The 16,682-nt window shown below is 35.4% G+C and overlaps 3 protein-coding genes across 9 annotated transcripts; 2 read left to right on the forward strand and 1 right to left on the reverse strand.

Moving 5' to 3' along the window:
- Positions 1–316: 316 nt before the first annotated feature.
- Positions 317–4,354, forward strand: LOC111498000. 2 transcript variants are annotated; one of them, XM_023149043.1, is made up of 6 exons: positions 317–778; positions 1,804–1,938; positions 2,437–2,553; positions 2,700–2,759; positions 3,115–3,217; positions 4,157–4,354. In XM_023149043.1, the coding sequence occupies exons 1-5, from the start codon at positions 451–453 to the stop codon at positions 3,138–3,140; spliced, it is 666 nt and encodes a 221-aa protein (XP_023004811.1). In that variant the 5' UTR covers positions 317–450; the 3' UTR covers positions 3,141–3,217; positions 4,157–4,354. The 2 variants fall into 2 exon arrangements, with proteins under 2 accessions (XP_023004811.1, XP_023004810.1); XM_023149042.1 differs by lacking the exons at positions 3,115–3,217; positions 4,157–4,354 and having other exon boundaries at positions 2,700–3,097.
- Positions 4,355–7,408: 3,054 nt separating this feature from the next.
- LOC111498015 (nucleolin-like) lies at positions 7,409–8,881 on the forward strand. The gene has a single exon (XM_023149063.1). It carries the CDS (start codon positions 7,689–7,691, stop codon positions 8,775–8,777), a length of 1,089 nt encoding a protein of 362 aa, XP_023004831.1. The 5' UTR covers positions 7,409–7,688; the 3' UTR covers positions 8,778–8,881.
- A 75-nt stretch (positions 8,882–8,956) lies between these two features.
- Positions 8,957–16,129, reverse strand: LOC111498018 (spindle and kinetochore-associated protein 1 homolog). 6 transcript variants are annotated; one of them, XM_023149070.1, is made up of 11 exons: positions 16,034–16,129; positions 14,396–14,461; positions 14,163–14,291; positions 13,941–14,065; positions 13,413–13,525; positions 13,220–13,298; positions 12,710–12,774; positions 11,944–12,049; positions 11,826–11,855; positions 9,520–9,633; positions 8,957–9,291 (listed from the first exon to the last, which is right to left on the reverse strand). In XM_023149070.1, exons 3-11 carry the CDS (start codon positions 14,257–14,259, stop codon positions 9,214–9,216), a joined length of 807 nt encoding a protein of 268 aa, XP_023004838.1. In that variant the 5' UTR covers positions 14,260–14,291; positions 14,396–14,461; positions 16,034–16,129; the 3' UTR covers positions 8,957–9,213. The 6 variants fall into 6 exon arrangements, with proteins under 6 accessions (XP_023004838.1, XP_023004834.1, XP_023004837.1 ...); XM_023149066.1 differs by lacking the exon at positions 14,396–14,461 and adding an exon at positions 14,491–14,550; XM_023149069.1 differs by lacking the exons at positions 14,396–14,461; positions 16,034–16,129 and adding exons at positions 14,491–14,550; positions 14,833–14,855.
- Positions 16,130–16,682: the final 553 nt, after the last annotated feature.

The raw sequence follows: 16,682 nt of genomic DNA on the forward strand, positions 1-16,682 counted from the left end.
GATACTTTGCACTTAAAGCCTGATATCATTCTCGAGTCATATTTGGATTCCCTTACTTGTGAGCGATACTAGACGTAACAAAAGTCTTGTTTGGTTAGCTTCGTCTCGAGATATATGAAATATTAACGGCGGATAGATTCCCGAGTGTCCTATTATTTTTTCCTCACCATCGGTATACAATGACGAGAGCAGTCGTGCCCTAATTAATTTTCAAAATATATTAATTAAATTATTGAGTTTTAGGTTTAAGTATAATATTTTTATTGATAATTTAATAATTAAAAAAAGAAAATAGGCCTCCTTGCTGGGCTAGTACGGGAAACTTCCAGAGACCATTTGTAAGGGAAACCGCGAACAGTGAGTCTCCATGGCCGTTCCAAATGTCCACTCTCCATTCCAGCTTCTTCTTCCCACAACAACCAGTTGATCAAGCTTTCTATTTCTGCTGCAATGGAGATTATGATGGAGAAGAAGAAGAAGGATCCAGGCCAAGAACTCAGAACCATCAAGCTATTCTGCACTTCACTCTCCACCATTGCTCCATTCGTTGCATCGGAGGACCAGTGCATCGATATCGGCTCCATAGCTACCATTTTCGGCCTCGAGCCCTCAACTGTGAAACTCAATGGTCACTTCCTCAGCCGAGGCCTCGATCTCGTCTCCTCTGTTACTTGGAACTCTCTTCTCTCTTTCTTCTCTGCTAAACGGCTGCCTACTGGAGGCTCCGATGATGATGCACTCGTTGTTGATGGAAAGCTCTCTAAAATTGGCGTCAAGAGTGAGTTCTTTTACTTCTCTTCTTCGGACTCTAGGCTTGTGGATTTTGATTTTCCTGTTTGGTTCCTGAGAAAAGCGAGGGAAACTGGCGAGTTTTTAGTTTATACTTTTAGGTTTATAATACTATTTTACTCTCGATACTTGTTTATGTTGGATTCAGTCTTTGTATCCGAAGTTTTAGTACAGACTCTGGCACCATAGAAACAAGAATATGTTAGTAATGACAGAACTCCACGATCGTGGATATTGTCCATTTTCAGCGTAAACTCTCCTGGTTTTACTCTTCTGTTTTTACTCTTGATTTCCCAAAATACTTATAAATCCATGATCATGATCATCTCCTTGATTAATCAACTTGGTACTCCCTCCCAACAATCTTCAACAATCCTCCTTCGAACAAAGTACATGATAAAGTCTTCCTTGAGACCTATGGAGCCCTCGAATAGCCTCCCCTTAATTGAGACTCGAACATAGTACACCCTTTTTTCAACACTTTGGTTACTTTTGACTACACATTTGAGGCTCACACCTTATTGTTCAACACTTGAGGATGACTAAGTTAAGGGCATGACTCTGATACCATGTTAGTAATAACGGACCTCCACAATGGTATGATATTGTCTACTTTGAGCATAAATTCTCTTGACTTTGCTTTTGGTTTCCCCAACAAAATGCCTCATGCCATTGGAAATGTATTCCTTACCTATAAACTTATGGTCACCTCCTTAATTAGTGAATGTGGACTCCCTCCCAACAATCCTCAACTGGTTATATGTCTAGAGTATAAATTGTGACTTAATAAAAGGTAAAAAGGAAAATTAAGGGACTAAAGAAGCTATAGGGATTCAAATGAATGTTTAGAAGTACAGAGATTGAAATGGAACAATTGAAAGTATAGGACCAAAATGAACGGTTTGTTAGTACAGGGATGAAAAAATGAATCCAAGAAAGTTCAAAGATCAATATTTAAACCAAATTGTTATAAGGTTGTGATTTTTTTTTTTTTTTTTTTTTTTTTCCATATAGGAGCTCACTGCCCTCAGGAAATTGCAAATGGGGATTGTTGCGAGGCTGATGAAGAAGATGGCAATCTTAATGGTGGAAGGCTAAAACCAGAAAGCAACCTGGTCAAGAATAAAAGGTTGAAGCATATGAACTCAGGTATGGCTTGGAATGGTTTTCATCTGCATTGGAATAAAATGTCTAATCCACACGATCAATTGGAATAAAATTAATTGGAATGGTTTTCATCTGCATTTAATTTTTGGCTACTTGGAATATGAGATAGACTGCCAGAATTCTTGAAATATGAATGATCGAAGAACAGAGAAAAAATTTCCACAGAACTTTTAAATGCTGATTCTTTAACTATATGGGGTTCAAATGGGTTATCCTAGTGGTCAATAAGGGCCAATGAAATGCTTATGTGACAACGTTCTTGAGCTACTTGCTAAATCACACAAGTTCAACCAAAATTTATCGAATAGATTCGTTACAATAACGTTCTTTTAACGGTGTAAATATAGTTATAGAAGCTTAGTCCAAAGTTTGTGGATCTGATGTACTGCTTATATAAAAAAAAGAACTAGCAACAGTGGGAGTTTATCTGTGTTTGAACAGATTACTTTCTGGAACTGACTTGTGCTTGATCTTATACAGGAAGCAAACGCATAGATTCTCCAGTATCGAAATGTAGTCCCAATGATTATAGAAGAAAACAACACATGGAAGAAGTCCTCTTGCTCAAGAAATTGAAGTTAAACGAAACTAAATCAGGTACTTAATTAATGCTTATTGTTTATGTGATTTTTTGAGAGCATAATACTTATCGTTATGGTGGCTTTTCCACATATAAACAGTTTGCCAAGTGTTGTATCATTTTGGTCTTCTCAACACTTGAATATGATTGTAATATGATGCAGGTTTCGACGAATTATCCGACGCAGGCAGAGAAATAAACAACACGGCCAATGGCTTCCCACGTACAGCATGTTCGTGTAGCTATAATAGTAAGAATATGAAAAGGATGAGAGAAGATGAGGCTCTTGTTCCTGCTTTCTGCAAGAGAACCAAATAAACACATGGCTTTCCCAAGCCAATCCCCACCTCATTTGTTCATAACTTTTATTTGTTCATAGTTTTCTTTTGCTTGTTGAGGTTTGTAAATGTGAAGAAAGAAAATGGTGGCTATGTTCTATGTATAGGTTTGTACTGAATTGTACTTTTGTTCACCATCTTATAAATATGCTTTGGGAAGTTACATAAAAGCTGCCATTTATAAGCTTCATAGAAATCATTAAAATGCTCTAACAAGCTGAAAATTCTCTGTTTTGGAAGGGATGATGGATCAATATAGCAAGTAACAGATTGCTCATAATGGTACCCATGGCAGTCTGCCAACCACAAGAAGGAAGAAGCTCATTCAAAACCTTGCTATGATGTAAGTTCCCTTGCTACCAAACTCCCGTTGATAGAATTATGTGCAATATTAATGGTTGATTTGTCGTTGTAGTATAACTTTATCAGACTTTCCCCCTCTTAATATGTTAGTCATCTTCTTAGGATTGATACCATTTGTTAGTTCTGATACTAATTATTAGGATCGCTCAACAATGCATACACTTGATTAGGATGAACACAAAGAATCGGAGAGAGAAAATACAAGAAGGAATATTAGGTAACAGTTTTATTATTGATGACGTATATACAACAAGATAGAATACAGAGAATGAATAAAAAGTACCCGACTAATAGTGTGTATATATAGTTTCAATTTACTAAATATAGCTTCCAAAGATTTAAAATATATAATCTAACAAATATATCTCTATCAAATCTTTACCAAATATGTATCATATATATTTCTATTAGATATTTACGAAATATTTTCCAAATATATCTCTATTAGGCATCAGGCTTCATATCCCAACATATCTTTACCCATAAGAGTTCACGTGACCGTTAGACAATGGTTCGAATTCTGATTTGGCTTCTTACTTCCCCACCTGACTTGCACAAGGCCAAGTTCTGTTGGGACCAACAGCCTGAGATTTGGCCATGGAGCTCTGGACATCCTCCTTTTCTATCCATTTCTTTGCCATTTGAGTCATTGAGGATAATATATAAAAAGCGACATCACTTGTTTGAATTCATGTGCATATGCTCTCTATGGTCGTCATTATCAGTTTCATAATAGTTGCATACTGATCTTCTTACAACCCATGATCTAAAAAGTTATTGGAAACGTCCATTAATTAAGGAATTTAGATGTAAGTCGTGAAAGCTAGAAATGTTTATTAGGGAGACGAGAATAGGCAAGTCTTTTCTGGCTCGATTTTTGCCTTCTATTTCAATCTATATTTTAAATTTATTTTCACAGGCATTTTTCACGGAGAATGTGCAGGAATCGAGTTTTCAATGGAAGGATCTTCTCATTTTTATAAAAAATTATTCGTTTCAAATTTTAATATTAGAACTTAATCTTTGGTATTTGATATACAAAAAGTGAAAGCAGAGTTGGGATGGGAATGGGGACGAGGAATATAATCCTCATCCCTACGTACCTCCGTTTAGTTCATTCACTCCTTCATTCTCTATTCTGTTCGAGATAAGTTTCTCCCGGTAACGTCGTGGTGAGTACTAAGACATCTGGTACAGAAATGAGAGGGCCCACAAATATAGTTGGGGGAGGCAACAAGATGTTTGTCTATTTTGTGATGACAAGCCAATTCAATGCTTTGCTTCTAGTGGAAGGCATTTCCCTCAACAAACACAAGGCCTCTGACACCCAAATTGACCAGTTAAAAGCACACATCTAGAGGTACATAGATATTAAAGTTTTAAATCCAAATACTTTTGTTAAACCAATGATTTTATGTCTATGAACTTTACTTTCTAATAATTTAATACCTAAATTTCATTTTACTCTTTAAATGTTCAAATTTATAAAATGAATTAAAGTTATAATTAAAAAAAAAAAATTAAATTTCCGAGATGATGGGTCATTTCTCTTGTTGACTAGTCAAACATAGACAGGTTCATGGGTCTAGAATCTATGCGGGAACACCAGCTAGCTACAAGCTCATACAAAATTTCGAAAATTCAACCCATATTTGGAGGATGACCCATGCACCTCTAAACAAAAAGCTTTGAAACCCGGTCTCTCTTGCAATAGATATAAGCATTTCGTTTGCCTCTGCGAAACTTGGGATGATCGTGTAGTATAAAAATTCAAAATTACTTAAATGGGAGGAAACAAAGCTTCCGACTAGTAGAACAAAATTCATGAAAGGAGTTGGGTAATGATGGATACTCGACCCTACGTAGTGTTAAAGAAAAACGATAGAACGATTATAAACGAACAAAAAAAATTTAGCAAAAATTATTAAATGGAATTTGAGCAAAAATAAATAAAACTTACATGCAATGATTGGAAGATGAATAATTGAAGAGAATGGTGAGGTTAGAAAGTATGAAATTGGGAAGGCAGTGAGTGAAGGTTGACCAACAAAAATTGGATTCTGCAATGGAAGATTGATGGGGCTACCTGTTTTATTTATTTATTTATTTATTTATTTATTTTATTATTATTTTAAATAATAGCTTCCATATAACATTTATTTTATTTATTATTATTATTATTTTTCTTTCTTTTTATTGTCCATATTCTCTTGTCTGCCTGTCAGCCTTAGATATTTCAAAGTTCCCATTTCCCATATCCTCCAATCATTGTACTTTTTTTTAGCTAACAAAATTAATTAATTAACTAATTAAAACTTTTAATTAATCAATTTGTTCTCACTTCACTACCAATATAATTTTTATATATAATTAAATTTTTCACGAGCGGTTCCTAATCACAGTTTGGTCAAAAGTTTATTATACCTTTGTAATTATATCTCACTCGTATTATTGATTTTCTAATGAACAATTTGTATATAATCAGACATAAATTAAGTGTTCTCTCGAACTAGTGAAAGTGTTTGACCTCAAATCTCAAAATCATCATATTAGAGACATATGATGTCTCCGTTCACGTAATTTTCATATTAATGATTTGGATCAAATTATTTAGAACGATTACGGAATGGGTTCATATCAATTGTGTTACTCTCATATGTCATTCATACCGTGACAAACCTCTCCACCTTATCCATATATTATAGATTTGTTAGATTATTTATTCAATGTTAACCGCATATAAAATAAAATATATCTCGCCCATCGGGTCATCATGTCATGTAGCTCTACAACTTCAACCACCCAACTTACTTCACACAAATAAAATAAAATAATAATTAATATTTATTTAAAGTAATAAATAAAATAAAATAATAATTAATATTTATTCAATTAAATCATTTATTTATTTATTTTGTTCCCACAATAGTTTTTGTCTTTGTGATAGAACTTTTGTTTTATTTTTGTGGGACCCACAAACTTGTAGTTCTTCTTACTTACTTTTAGAACCCAAANTTGAAAAAAAAAACAATAATAAATATAAATAATTATTTTTCTTTAATTATAATTTTGTTGTAAAAAACATAATAATTTTCAAAAGGTTAAAAGGGTAAAAAATGTTAGGCTTTTTTGTTTTTTTTTTTTTTTGTACAAAAGCGTCACGAACGAACCTAATCATCTTATAGTTATTTGAACTTGCTCAATTTTATCGCTAGTCTAGAATTTTTCTTAAGTTAATTTCCGTGTAATTAAATAGTTTATTGAGAAGTTTTTTTTAATTTAAAGCACATTTTAGTAAAATCAAAAGTTTAACGTTTAAATTAAATATCTCAATAAAAAATATAAGGACCCATAACTTTTTTTTTTCTTACTTTTGTCACGAGAAAAACTACATAAAAATAATAAAAGTTATTTATTTGGGATACAAAGGAAGACAACGGCTATGAGATGGATGCAATGAATGGGTAATTTATTGTAAAATTTATGTGTGGCGTCAAGAACTTACTTCGTAATAAATAAAAGGGTTTCAAGTATTCATAAATTTATTGTAAAATTCATATTGAAATTTAGCTTAATAATGTCAGTAAAATGTTAGTCCCAAAAATATTGAAATTTCATTTAAAAAAAAAAGAAGAGAGAGAGACTGATATAAACGTATAATTAATAATATACTTAAATAAATTAAAATTTGATTTTTTAAGTAATAAATAGGAATAAATTTTTTTTATTAAAATAAAAATGGTTGTGGTTAATCCGAAATGAAGGGATGAAAACAACACTTTTTACTCCCACAATTACCGCTCCACTTCACAAAATCAACTTTTTAATTCACAGAAATATAAATAAAATAAAATAAAATAAAATAAAATAAAATCACACTTTTAATTTTGAAGTTTTTGCCTCTGAGTTTTCGGTAGAATGGGTTAATTAGTTCGTCTCTTCCAAATTAATCCGATTCAGTAAAAACAAAAGAAAAAGGCATAAAAGCAAATGCAGAAATTTTCCGGCAAATTCACTGTTCATATCTCTCGTCCGACCAACAAGGTACCAAATGCCTTTTTTGTGTTTTGTTTTTTTTTTTTTTTTTAAATATAATTTTAAATTTTCTTCACTTTTCCAGTTGCGTATTGACAGAAGCTTGCGATCTCAATTATTATACATATATATATATATGTGTGTGTGAAGATAATGTTACTCTTTTTAAGTAGAGGTCTTGAAGCTCTCAATTTCTTGTTCTTCCTCCACAGTTTTTCTCCAGATTATCAGAAATTTGCCAGGAAAATTCTGGGGAGGATTGTCATTGTTCTTGTGTTTTGGATCTGTTTCAAGGAATTCTATGGAATTGGATTGATTTCTTTGTTTTTCTCAGAAAATTTGGATTGTTCTTGTTGTTGAAGACTTGGGGGTGTTTTGTATTTGGTTTAATTGGGTGTTTTTTTTTGTGATTATCTATGGAAGGTGGTCGTCGGAGAATTACGCTTTACGATCGGATGTTAGCGGTGGGCGACGGCAGAGAGGTCACTGGTGGTTTGACCCTGAACGACGTTTTGACCGTTCATAAGCGAGCCTCGCCGAACCCCTCGCCGGAGGTGAGACTAAACGGGAGGACTTTGCTCGATATTTTAAGAGACGACGTTGGGAAGTCCCCTGCTGCTGGTAATAGAGAGAGGAAATCTTGGAAGTTTTTGAGAGATCGACTTCGTTTGAATCTAAGATCTCAAATTCCGCCGCCGAATTCGCTTCGTTTTGCGGTTTTTTCGTCGGCGGAGATGACGTCGAACGAAGAGCAATCGCCGGAATCCACTACTCCTGTCGTCGCTGCTGCTGTTCCGGTTCTCCGGCAAATTTCACGGCGGAATTCGACGCGGTTAAGCCAGAACATTCCGACGTCTCCCGAGGCTACAAATTCCGGCGAATCACCCGAGAACAACAACTCCGACTCGACCATCGCCGGCACTGGCAGTCGGAGTAGCCGGAGTCTCCTCAGGCCGCAAATGTCGCGGCGCAACTCTACGAGACGCTCACTTGAACGGAGCGAGAGTTTCACGGACTTGACGGAGCCGGTGCATGAAGGCACGCGCCGCCTCTCGGCTGCACTGGCAATGGAGAGATCAATGTCGGCTAGAGAAACGGTGGCGACCCAAGAGGCAGCCGACGCAGAAACCACCGCCAACGAAGACGATGAAGAAGCAGACTCCACGGCGGTGGAGACGGCGGCGCCGGTGAGAATGTCACTAATGGATCTCTTAGAAGAGACGGACAGGCAAATGGGGTTCGAAGGGTCAAGATACAAAATAGAAGACGAAGTAGAAGAAGAAGAAGAAGAAGAAGAAGAGGATGAAGAAAAGGAAGACGAAGTCGCCGTCGTGGGCGGCGGGTCGGAACAGAAGTGCTGCGTGTGCATGGTCCGTCATAAAGGGGCGGCATTTATCCCCTGCGGTCACACCTTTTGTAGGCTCTGTTCAAGAGAACTTCTGGTCAGTAGAGGCAACTGTCCACTTTGCAATGGCTTCATTTTGGAGATTCTCGACATTTTCTAATTTTCCCAATTTTTCTAAGCTTTTTTTCTTCAACCTGTCACATATTTTAGCTCAATTGATTACAACTTTTACTCTACTAAGAAGTTAAATATCGGAATCTCGACCGTTTCGAGCGGACCGAAAAATACGCTCTAAGGACTCGAAGGCAAGATCCACATGAGAAATATGTTCCAAAAAGATAGGGAATCCTATCATCTCATTTCAATCTAAGGATTCCTTTGATGATAATCGAAGACAAAGGCACACCAAATCCCACAAATAATTCATACCATTCTATCAATTTGTCCATAAGAAGAATGTAGTTTATCGGTTAGAGGTTCTCACCTTGCCCAGGATTAATCTTTGAGAAACGGATTGCTAGAGTTGTACACAGCTGATTCTCTTGACTTTCAATGCAAGACTTGGTAATCTTGTGTCCAAATGAATGAAAGGCTATTTATGATGGTTTTAAAAGTAAAATTATGCGTTGATGTCCAATCCGAGTCTCGCTTATGCGTCCAAGATGTCGAAGGACCTGTGATGCACAAAATTTGACAGTTTTTTCAAGAATCAATCAACAGTACAATATGAACTATGGTATGAAAAAAGCTTCGAATTTTGATGAAAACATACACTAAAGTATTGACTAGATGAATGAACTTTTGGTATTATCTCCTAACATAACACTACTATTTGCTTAATGGTATTCTCTCCCAACATCACTGTGATTGCTTAGTGAGCTAATAATATATGACAAACTTACAGTTAGTATGGCTTTTCCAGTGTTGTCAAGTTTCAATGAAGGTCCTCGCATGTCAGTTTCAAGAAAGAAATATTTTCCTTTCACTGCTTCGGTTGTTGCAATATCTCTTAGCTCCTGCATTTACCGGAAATACAAACATGACATCTTGATAAGATTAGAAAAAATAAAAATAAAACATGGGTTCAGATCCCTGACTCCCTGTGGTTACCCATCGGAATCACCAATTTGACGGTGTTCAAGATCAATGTTAGTCTTTACTTGTATTAATTCAGGCACTTTTTATAGCCCATGTTCATAATTTTATTTGTTATAGATAGTTTCAACTTGAAACCCTAACCCCATCATCATTTTCTTCTCCTCCTCCTTCACTGACTAACTTCTTTTTTTCTTTTTGGAGCTTTGGTTCCACCATTTGCCCTTGCCCAGGAGGACTTGAGGGCTAACAAGGTTATCACTACCAGCTGCCACCTATCGTAGCCAGTTTGCTTACTCTCCAAACATTGTTTGCTCTCGCCAACTCACCAAGCACCACTACTGTCACTTACTCGCTGCACCTACCCTTTTTTCCATCACATATTGGTGCATTTGCACTCATCAAACATCGTTTGCTCTCATCAATTTGCTGCAACACTTGTTGACACTCATCGGGTTCTAATGGGATTTGTCCCCATGGAGATACCGCACGAGAATTCCCCGTCAAATTAGGAACAAATTCCCCACAAGACCCAAACCCCACCCTGCTCCAGAATTTGCAAGCATGGGGGCAGTGTTTGGGATTCTTTTGCCATTAGGAGTGGGGTAAGGGATGCTGTTGCATGATTTTGGACAAACAACCAGTGTTTCATCGCGTGCACATTAATCCAATCAAAGATAAGGTGACTGTTAGGAATCATGGATCTCCACAATAGTATGATATTGTCCACTTTGAGCATAAGCTCTCATGGCTTTGCTTTAAGCTTCCCCAAAAGGCCTCCTACCAATAGAGATAGTATTGCTCACTTATAAATCCATGATTTTCCACTAAATTAACCGACGTGGAATTCACTCCTAATAATCCTCGACCGTGAAGGTTGTGGTAGAAGGTAGTGGTAGAGAGTCTGGTGGAGGGTTGCTGCTGGTAAAATAATAAAAGAGCTCTACGCTTTGACGCTCTTATTCAGTCAGAGTCTAAAATCTGACAAAATTTGGTATGTTTACCTCTGCTTTCGTGCCCTTTACACAGAGACAGAATGAGACATGCCAATGTTGCAAGTTGTTTGATAGCTTTTTGTGAGCAGTCTACGGAAACAGATAGAACGAAGAATGAAGCGTGCACACTGTTCAGAGAATCACCAATTTGACGGTGGGTGGCGTATGAGGACGAAGGATTAGGTGAGTCTTTTGGAGGACCTTTTGCAGGGATGGGAGGCTCTTCTCGTCCTCATACGCCACCCACCGACACACCTAGCAAAGAGCAATTGCTTTGGGTAAATTTTGCAATAAAATCATAATTTGTAGACTATAGCCCAACTAGGTCTAGTAGGAGCAAAATAGAGTAGGTTGAGCATAAAGTTGTATGGGTTGACCAATTAGTACCCTAGCCACAAGTTAGCCCAACATAAGCCCGAGGCCACCCAATGCAATGCGATCATCCTTAATCTAGCGCAACGCTCGAAGAGATAAAGGTGGGATGCCCAGAGGTGACCATTTGCATGCTACCACTCTACCACGATACTTAGCTACGCCGTATTCACCTAACCCAAACACTTGCAAAGCACCACCTAGTAATTAGACAACACCATACTATTGTCTAACTCTCTTATTTTACAAGCAACTCTTGACAGTGCTCTTCGTTGCCTACCTCCACCATTGCCACCTCGCCTACAACTGGGATTGGATGCAGACGATCAACCATCCAAAATCACATTTTTTTCCTCTATCCAGTTTTGTCAATTAGATAGAAAGGGGTTCCTAAGATCTCAAGTAAAATGGGCAAGAAAAATAATTCTCTGTGTAGCATCTACTAGGAATACAATCAGAACACCCACATGATTCTACATGACGTTTTCCCAATATATAATGCATTAATACAAATGAATATATTATGTAATAATCTTTAGTGTGCCTAGAACCTACATCGCCACATGATTCTACATGACGTTTTCCCAATATATAATGCATTAATATTAATGAATATATTATGTAATAATCTTTAGTGTGCCTAGAACCTACATCGCTACATCTTAAGTTTTGCAAGCGTCAATGCTGAAAGGAAGCGAAAGGAAGAAGAAGAGATGCGGATGTGGAAAGATTGCAAGTAAACTTACCAGAGCCTTTTCCCATTGGTTCTCAGCCAGCTTCACAAAAATTACCCATTGTCAGCATATAAGTGGTGTGGTGGTTATCAATATGCTTGTTAAGTCAGAGAGAGAATTTAACACGAACCTTCTTCTTTGGGACGACAATAAGCTGAGCATTTGCTTCAGCATATGTTGCCATGTCATTAATAGCAGCATTGACCTTGTCAACTGTCAACCTTCCTTTCATATATCTGTGGTTGGTAAGAGTTAATAAAAAAAAATTAGAGGATTACATGCTACTTTACAGGAAAAACATACGCTAAAGACATTTGCAGCTTTCTTATTTCTTTGATATTCGAATTGTTCAGCTCTATTTAATGCACTCCAAACACCAGATTACCGGTCATGAAAATTATTCAAAGGGTATATTATAGAAAATGTCCCTAACGTGGATGTAGTTGGTTTCACTTTTGTCCTCAAAGTTTCTTAAACTTTCAATGTTTTAATTTGTTTCATAAATAAACATTTATTAGCAATCTTCATTAATATGTCTAATAGAAAATAAAAGATTGAAACCAATCACACTCGTTTGGGACATTTTGTATAATTAATTTGGCTCCAATTTTGTCCCTAACGTTTCAAAAATTCTAATTATAACAGAAACTGCTGATGGAAATGTCTTCTTTTTTTTTTTTTTTTTGTAACAAATCAAAATATTAGCGTAAAATGGAAGCTAACAACATAGCTGAAGGGCTTTTTTTCGTATAATTAGCTTTATTTCAGTTTCAAATGCTGATACCTAAGTTAGTAATTTCAGGAGCTGTCGTAGTGCATTGTATTTTAGGAATGTAAGTAAGCAGAACTAGCTAGCAGTTATTCTCACGTGCCAATAAGAGGAAAGAACAACTCACGATGACAGTGAATTCAGTTCGTCGGTGGTTATGTACCAAAGTGGTGGAGAGGAACCTTTCTTCTCCTGAAATTGCATTGTAAAGATCACTTTTACATTAATGATGAAGAAAAGAATGATTCCGGAAGAAGTTTAAATTTTTTTTGTCATACCATAATGTTAAGAATATAAATTAAATATTAAATTCACCATACTCCATCAACTTAAGATTTTGAATTCAATTATGATTTAGTATCGTATCAAAAAAGGAGTTCTGTATTTGAAGGTCAATAACCTTATTTCCTCTCTAATTATCACCCATTGAGCACTGTGCTAATTAAAACCCATGAGGCTGGGAAGTACTAAAATTATAAATGAAAGATTAAGTTTATTGTAACCTACAAGGTAATGGCTTTCAGGTTCACGAAAAATTTAATGCCTAACTTGAGCCCTATTTGCTAGTTCATATGGGAATGAACGTGTATGATGCATTCATTTTACACAAACATATCTAAAGGAAGAGAACTCCGACCTTAGGTAAGACTGAAATCACATTCTCAGCCTCTAGGGAGCCCAATTCAGTATCAGTTTTTTTGGCCTGTGAACAAAGACTGAAAACAGAAGGCCATAAAACCTTTTCATGAATCACAACTACCTTAACAATAAAACTTGAAGCTGGGGTTCAGATCATGGAATTCCTATAAAATTTCAAACAAATTAGTTACCTGGTATTTAAGTTCAACGCAGAAACTCTTTGGGGCTGAATATGATACGAGGGAACGTGAAGTGATATACTTTCTAACCTCTTCTGCTGCTTAAGAGATGCTTCGATAAGTTTCTGCAGAATTTGGTGAAAAATGTTATATTGCACATCAACAAAGCAATAATTTGGCCACTCAAAACAGCACTAAAACTGTTAAACCCACTACTCTGTAAAGCTCAGCAAAATTTACAAAGAGAAACATAGCGTCATGAGAATGATAATAATCGGTAATTATCTTATCAGTAATTATAAATCTTAAAAGTATTTTGCAGATCAAGGAATGGGAATTTTATTGCTCGAGTTTTTTGGGTTATCAATTCTCCCAATTTTTTCAAAACTCTTTCAGACTGAATATGTTATTTATTTGAGGTAAACACATTTCTAACATTCTTTCACTAATTTCTTATGGTTTCCTAATTATGCAGAGGAAAAGGAGCAAACAGAATTTAATTAGCAGAAGGATGGTCTAAAGAGGGAGGGGCGAATATACTTTCGCTTTGGGAATTGCTTCAGCTTCTTCTTGTAACTGGTTCTTGATTGCCTGCACCTGCAACTCCATTGCCTTCAATGATGCATCAACTGCCGACAAATCAGGGATACAACTCGCCGGATACACTACGACAACAGAAGTCAATCCCGCAGTGGTGACATTTATGCATCAAATAGAATTATAGCCAAGAAAAAGAATAAAGGCTTAAATATTTCCGCTCACTATTTCGTGCAATTACGAGATCTTGGAGCTCCGCGATCCGACCATTGAAAGCAGCAACTAGATTATTAAGCAATGAACCAGCTTCTTTCAAGTCCATCTATCTCCCCTCTATGTAAAAATTGTGCAGCTCTGAAGCTTGAGTTACATAGATTTGTTAGTCCACGAGTTTTTTAAAAAAGATGAACGACTAGAAATTTGAAACTTGAGAGTGAAAATTGGCTAAACACCCTCACCATTAAAGCAGAATGATATTAAAAGGCCAATTTTCTAAAGGATTCAAAGGATTGTCGCTGTACGAACTTTATATTTTTTGACGTCAAAAACAAACCTTGAATTAATTAATTTAACCAAAAACAATTCAAACGCCGTAATTGACCATAACAGCATCCTAGCAAAGCAACAATGGAACATGAATCAATTATGGAGAAAAATTTGAGAGACAGATGTGTAAGCCATATTGATGCCATATGCAGTCTAATTAGAGATAAAAACTCAAAAGGTGTACGCATAAATGATGTATCAAGTGAGAATTAAGTCACAATCATAATATCAAATTTCCATACTTCAAAATCTAAAACAAGCTTCACAGCAAAAGAAGTTTATTTAGACCAGCTCCAGGACTAAATCTTGAACATCCTAAACGGTATACAACACTGAGAATCAGACCAACCTGAATTAGCAACAAAAACAATCTGATCTATAACAAATCAAGTAGGATCTTTTGACCTTCATTTTGTTTCTAGTAGAAGATATATTCTTCAAATACAATGCAGATCACTAATGGAAATTGGTAAAGCTGCTAATGTTCTTAGTCCTGATGAATATAAAAGGGAGAAAGACCAATAAATAGTTCATTTCACCACCAAGTGTACAATGCAGATCACTAATGGAAATTGGTAAAGCTGCTAATGTTCTTAGTCCTGATGAATATAAAAGGGAGAAAGACCAATAAATAGTTCATTTCACCACCAAGTTGCTTTGCTAGTGAGGTCAGATCTGTCCAAACAGGATAAAATGACCATGCAATAAAAAGAAATAGTGGGCACCCGAGAGTATTTTAGAGGCGTCAAACTAATAACACTCCCTCGTCTCAAGCAACTTAGAATTCATAGAGCTTATCACTAAACAGACAGGAATAAATAAAAATCTTCTAAACATTGAATTTTCATTTCCAAAAATCATGTTCAAATGTTAACTTACGCACGAAATTTTATCTCAAAAGGTTTAGAAATTTCCACCAACAAAATCCTGACGAAATCTTCCAAATTTAATCGTCAGCAGTGCCAAGGTAACCCAGAGAGAATAGAAACAGAACTCTACATCAGGAGGCTGAACTACAGCTTATAAAAATATAACTCTAAATCAACTTTGAGAAAGATAATACTGAAGAGAAAAATCAGTAACCGCACTAATTCAACTAACATGCCAACAATATAAAAATGTAGAATACTAAAATTGGTGAATAGATGCACTTGAAATCTATGGTTAGTTCAACTAACATCAAATTATCGCCAAAATATAAAAATCAAAGAAAAGCATGATAAATTTTAGTGCAATACTTGAAATTGGTGAATTAGCAAACTAGTTTAGTTACAGTCTCAATATAGATGCATATTCGACATTATCGAACCACAAATTAATTCAACAAACATGGGAGCTTCGGCTGAAGAAACAGGATTAAAGCACAGGATTCTCTCAGAAATTCAATGTTCTTTTATAAAGTAACAACGATGAACCTCTGCTTTAAACCAATTAACATGCCAAAAGACAGCAAAAACTGAAAATGACAAACGCAGTTGATGAATTCCAAACCAATCAGCATGAGATAAAGTTCGCTATCACGAGTGTAGAAATTACACATCAGATCTTACCGGATGAAAGAGGAGAATTTCAAGAAACAATGATGAGCGAGGAGTGTGAGAGAGAGCCGGTTGCTGAGAAATGGAGAAAGGGCGGGTTGCTGAGAAGTGGAGAAAAGCGGGGATTTTGAAAAATGCAAGCATAATTCATAATTACAAAAAAAACAAAAACTGAAAAGCCAATTTTACCCCCACATTCCGTCGTTTATATCAATTTTAATCTAACAATTTTCTATCAATTTTGTTTTAAAATTTTTAAAAAATAGGTAGTTTATTTTTGTAATTTCCAGTTTTATTTTTATTATGACAATATTTCATTTTTTAGCTAAATTTAAAAACAAAAATAAATATTAACAAATTTTTAAATCTTAAACAAGTCGAGTCTTCATTTTTTTTTCTTTTAATACGTCATATTTATGGTAAATCAAATAACTATTTAATTATTTTTTTTAATCATTATTAAGTATCTAATTAAAATATTAAACTATTAAAGAAAATTATATTTAAGTCATGAAATAAATAATCTATAATTTAAGAATAAAGTTGTTGGATGTCATATATTGATAAACAAAATATTTTTATTTAAAGGATTGGCTAACGGTGAATATAACTCATTTTGGTCTAATTAAAGAAAACATAACAGGTCGAGAATTTTTTTTCA

This window comes from Cucurbita maxima, unplaced genomic scaffold (genome assembly GCF_002738345.1).
Source record: "Cucurbita maxima cultivar Rimu unplaced genomic scaffold, Cmax_1.0 Cma_Scf00024, whole genome shotgun sequence".
In the NCBI taxonomy this organism is placed as follows: Eukaryota; Viridiplantae; Streptophyta; class Magnoliopsida; order Cucurbitales; family Cucurbitaceae; genus Cucurbita; species Cucurbita maxima.

Bases quoted from the DNA above. Each gene is read 5' to 3' on its own strand.
- LOC111498015 (XM_023149063.1), top strand. From the start codon at position 7,689: ATGGAAGGTGGTCGTCGGAGAATTACGCTTTACGATCGGATGTTAGCG.
- LOC111498018 (XM_023149065.1), bottom strand. From the start codon at position 14,259: ATGGACTTGAAAGAAGCTGGTTCATTGCTTAATAATCTAGTTGCTGCT. The intron at 9,634-11,825 runs GTAAGTTTACTT...CGGTAAATGCAG, and splicing joins ACCAATGGGAAAAGGCTCTG to GAGCTAAGAGATATTGCAAC. The intron at 9,292-9,519 runs GTAAGTTTGTCA...TGTGCATCACAG, and splicing joins CTGGAAAAGCCATACTAACT to GTCCTTCGACATCTTGGACG.
- LOC111498000 (XM_023149042.1), top strand. From the start codon at position 451: ATGGAGATTATGATGGAGAAGAAGAAGAAGGATCCAGGCCAAGAACTC. The intron at 779-1,803 runs GTGAGTTCTTTT...TTTTCCATATAG, and splicing joins CTCTAAAATTGGCGTCAAGA to GAGCTCACTGCCCTCAGGAA. The intron at 1,939-2,436 runs GTATGGCTTGGA...GATCTTATACAG, and splicing joins GTTGAAGCATATGAACTCAG to GAAGCAAACGCATAGATTCT.